We start from the raw sequence: 4833 nt of genomic DNA, 5'->3' as shown, positions 1-4833 counted from the left end.
CCACAAGACACCATCCGTCGTCTCATTAGGAGCATGCCGCCATGTTGTCAAGCATGCATACAAGCTGGTGGGGGCCACACAAGATACTTAGGGCTGTAACGAGTATCTGGGTGCTCGGGTAGTCGCGATTTGCTCCCGAAAATTCGAGTACGGATATTTGCAACGTCCAAGATCGCTGATTCGCGATCTTTATGAATGTAGTAAATTGTGGTAAAATATGATCATAATATCATCTGGGGACGATGTATTTTTGCTCTGAAATGCAGATTAATGTAGGATTTTAGATGGATGGATGGATGGATGGATGGATGGATAGATGGATAGATAGATAGCTTTATTAATCCCCTAGGGGGCAATTCAGTTAAAACAGCTCTCCAGCAAGGACAGATAAAACATGACAGTAAAAGGCAAGACAAAACACATAACAGCACAAAACATTGCATGAAACAAGGAATAAAATAGTTTGTAAATGAATTAATTAAAGATAACTGTGGAACAGGTTCTACCCTAGGGCCGGGTGTAGCCAATCTGATTTAAAAGTTTTATAGCACTAGGGATAAAAGATGCTGTGTACCTGTTTGTTTTCCTGGATGGGACAATAAAACGACGGCCAGATGGTAACATTGAGAAACTGGAGGACAGGATGTGTTCATTTTAAGTTTACGAACTAAAACAAAGAGCCGCGGTTCTGCCACCGGAAGTAAACACATCTTCCTAACGGCGAAGCATTTGGTTTTCAAAGTAAAACTAGCGAGAGCTTTTTTCCGTTCAAAAACTGAGACTGCAGTTCTGCTCACAGACATAACTTCTGAAAAAATAAATTAGCTTTAACATCGGAGCTTTAGCTTCAGTGTTTACATTCTTTTGGTTATGGTAACTCTTCAACATTTGATGCAATTAACGAAACTTCATCTTATTCTGAAGAAACAGCCTCACGCTGCTGAAAGGTGGATATAATCAACGTGAATCAGCTGATTCTGCTGCGGGGAAAAAAATGACTTTTTTCATACGAGCTCTGCACCGATATGTGATGCTTAGAACCTAAAATATTGAAGAACTTTGAGGATAGAAAACTGTGGAGAACATTTTCAGGTTTTGCTGTTAAATGATCCAAAACAGCAGTGATTTTTATCCTTTTTATATTGTTTATGTTGCTGCTGAACCAGAAGATTAAAAAAAAAGTTAAAAATGACAAAATTTATTTCTATCTGAATCTGTGTTTTTTTAAATCAGTTTTGTTGATTCTGATCTCCTGTTCTAAATAAAAATATAAATGATGATTATTACAATAAGTTAAATAAAGCATCAGTTCAGAGAGAAAGTTCATCCATTACTGCTTGTTTTGTCCAGATGAGGAAGGAAAAATGTGTTTAAAAGAAGCCTGCGCAGTGATATCGAACGTTTGGTCTGTGTGACCAGAACTTCTTCTTTAGGTGTGGTTTTTCACCGTGGTATATCACTTTTTAATCCACGCCCAGCAGCCAATCAGAATCCAGTATTCACCCGCATCATGGTATAAAAACTTTTATTTTCATTAAAAGACTTGGCATCCTTTTGTTCCTAAGACACTGCCCTGTTTTTTGTATAGATATCCAACTTCATATTGAGATCTCATGCATCTAATGTGTTTCTTTAAAGTGCTCCTTTCATTTTTGTGAGCAGTGCACATAAAAAGTGCAGGTAACTAAAACTCGGAAATTAAATTTGCTAAATAAAAACCCAGGATACTCAATAGGTGTTAACATTGTTAAAACCTGAGAAAAATATTAATAAATATGATAAAATATGGTATCCTGTCACAGGAAGAGCTCCAGCTTTCATGTGTCCACGTTTACCAGGTTTATTGCAGTTTGGTAGAAACTGTTCTGGAGTCTTTGTGTCCTTTCTCTGTTTGACCTCTGTCTGAAGGCCGCAGGTCAATCGGGGAGTGTCTGGGTGTGATGTGATCATCTGTGTTCTGTTGAGGCAGCGGGAGCTGTGGAGGGTTTCCAGGGGGGGTAGGGGGCAGCCAACAATCTTTTGGGTGGTGTTGATGACCCGCTGGAGAGCTTTCCTCTGCACCTCAGCTGCTGAACCAAGTATGCAGGATTAGTGTCAGTGACACGGTAGGAGGTTACCAGCAGTCTTTGGTTGATGTTTTTCCTGAGTGACTTCAGTAAGTCCAGTCCAGTCCAGGATTTTTTCCAGTAGTTCCATGGTCTTCGTACACCAGATTGAGCTCTCCTTCATGTGGACTCCAGGAAGCGTAAATCTGTCACCCTCTCCATGCAGTCCCCAAGCATGAACCGTGGCAGAACGTCATCTTCTTCAGTCAATTATCAGTTCTGTGGTCTTTCAGGTGTTGAGGTTGTTGGTTGAACACCATGTTGACAGCCGCTCCACTTCATCTCTGTAGGTGGATTCCTCCCCATCAGAGATGAGTCCCACCACTCAAGTGTCATCAGCAAACTTTAGGATTGTGTTGCTGTGGTGGGCAGGTATGGAGTCATACATGTACAGGGAGTAGAGCAGAGAGATCAGTACACACCTGGGGGAAGCTGGTACTGAGGTTAACCCAAATTCAACCTCGGATGTTGAGAGAGAAGCCAAAAACACATTTGGGTCCCACTTTTGGCTTTTGGTATGAACCCAGGAGGGACACTCTACTAGTGGTAGGTTAACCAGTGTGCAGCATCTGTGCAGTAAGAAATAAACAAAACAGCAAAAACATTCAGGTGGGGGACAGTTCTGAAGTCCTCTGTGCTCTTCCTCATCATTCAACCACTCCATCCTCCTCAGCACAATCAGCTTTTGGTCGTAACTAGTGACTTGCTGAGGGGGGCCGGGAGGAGTTTGCCCATGTGGAGCCTGTTCTCCACATTTACTGTCTGCAGTCGTCCAGAGCGGTGGCCTTAAAGTGTCTGTGGCCTGTTGTGGTCTCCAATCCCCAAATCCTGTGGGAAAAGTAAGGAATACTGTAAGGCAGGAGTTCTACTGAGCCTGGCTAGCAACCCTGTTGACACCTTTTGATGAGGAAGACAAGACTGGGACTCTGGGGTGGGGCTGTCCATCGTTCCATTGTTGAGAGGTACTCCAAGAGCTCCTCGCTCGGTGGTTAGAGACCAGGAATGGAGGAAGTTTACCGCGAGTATATCAGGTCTCTCTTAGCCGTCGGGGATGGTACCACTGACCTGGAAGAATGGTCGGGTGGATCCTCTTTTAAAGAAGTGGGACTGGGGGGTTTAAGATGAGGACTCCTCAACCTCCTGAGAAAGTCTATTTCAGGACACTAGAGCGCGAGCGAGCTGCCGAACTCGGGAAAACTGTTTTTCCTTGAGACTTGTGTCTCTGAGTGACTTCAAGGCGATGTGAGCCAGCGGAGGCGGTTTTTGACTGTGGAAATGCCACTCTGCGCTCCTCTGAAACTGTGCAAACAATCATGTGGACTCATGACGTCAATCATGTCCAGACTAAATAAAGGCTGATGTTATTGCCACATATTTATGTGCACCTAAGATGCAGATTGGTTCATTGATGCACGGATCTGAAGTGCATCCAAGGGTGAATGTCTAACTCTAACCCTTCATAAGATACTGAAGCCATTTAAAAATATTAATGATAAAAATAAAGCAAGCTCAGAAGATCATCTCGTTTAAAGCTACAGCTTTGTTTACAAAGAAACTTTCTACTTCCTCTTCCACTGCAGTTTCCTTTATTTTAGATACTTCGGGACATGTCAAAATGATTTATTCCAATCAAGCGTGTGGCATATCTAAACGTTTATAGATAAAGAATTCGATATCAGGAGCTGTCAGGAGCAGAAAGGACACGCTCAGGTAGAACATGAAGGTTTCTTTACAGACTCAGGTGTTCTGGGACCTGCTGGGAACGAGGTCTTACCTGTGTAACTCAGGATTCAGGTGAATCCATGAAACATGAGGTAGATGTCAGAGGAGGACTTATGCATGATCATTAAAGACATAAGAAATTATAACACCACATTTGTAACAGTGTTTTTACAGGACTACCAAAAAAATCCATCAGGAAACTGCAGCTTATTCAGAACTCTGCTGCTCGGGTTCTCACAAGGACCAAGAAAGTAGACCACATCAGTCCAGTTCTGAGGTCTTTACACTGGTTACCTGTCTGTCAGAGGATAGACTTCAAAGTTCTGTTACTGGTTTAGAAAGCTTTGAATGGTTTAGCACCAAAATACATGACTGACCTCCTGACCCAGTATGTACCAGCCAGACCTCTCCGGTCATCTGGATCCGGTCTTTTATCAGTTCCTAGAGTCAGAACTAAACATGGAGAAGCTGCATTCAGCTTCTATGCTCCACAGATCTGGAATAGACTTCCAGAAAACCTTTGATCTGCTGAAACACTCAGTGTATTTAAATCCAGGTTAAAGACTCACCTGTTCTCAGTTTGATTAATATGTATTCAAAAGTTTACGTCTGTTTATCTATGCTTGTTTTAAATTAAAATCTTTTTACTTTCTTTTAGTTTTATTTTAATGATCACACCTTTACTATTTCTCTTGATTGTTTCTTTTAATGTTTTATGTAAAGCACTTTGAATCATCTCTGTACATGAAATGTGCTACAAATAAACTTGCCTTACCACAGCCCCCTCCTCCTCGGTTCCTTCTGTCTGTATCGGCAAGCCGCCGCACTGCAGCGGATCCGCCTCAGGAGAAGACTGAAAAGTTCTGTTTCTGTGTCGCAGTGAGAGCCCCAAAGCCCTGAGGGATCCAGAAGAAGCACGGCCATCATCTGGAAGGAACCGGCCCAAATGGACTGCCTGACATTCGCACGTAGAGTCATGCATGCATGCAACATAGCAGGACTTCTC

The 4833-nt window shown here is 42.6% G+C and overlaps 1 protein-coding gene across 1 annotated transcript in view; it reads left to right on the top strand.

Annotated features, from left to right (window-relative positions):
- Nucleotides 1–4833, top strand: part of dtnbb (dystrobrevin, beta b) — a gene marked incomplete in the record, with an annotated part of 35444 nt that extends 30611 nt beyond the window's left edge. Inside the window, 1 exon segment of the mRNA XM_024265590.2 lies at nt 4708–4833. Coding sequence (XP_024121358.1) covers nt 4708–4727 — 20 coding nt within the window.

The sequence above is a fragment of the Oryzias melastigma genome, unplaced genomic scaffold (genome assembly GCF_002922805.2).
Source record: "Oryzias melastigma strain HK-1 unplaced genomic scaffold, ASM292280v2 sc00254, whole genome shotgun sequence".
Taxonomy (NCBI): Eukaryota; Metazoa; Chordata; class Actinopteri; order Beloniformes; family Adrianichthyidae; genus Oryzias; species Oryzias melastigma.
The sequence above is the reverse complement of the archived record's forward strand: the minus strand, read 5'-3'. Positions and strand labels throughout refer to the sequence as shown.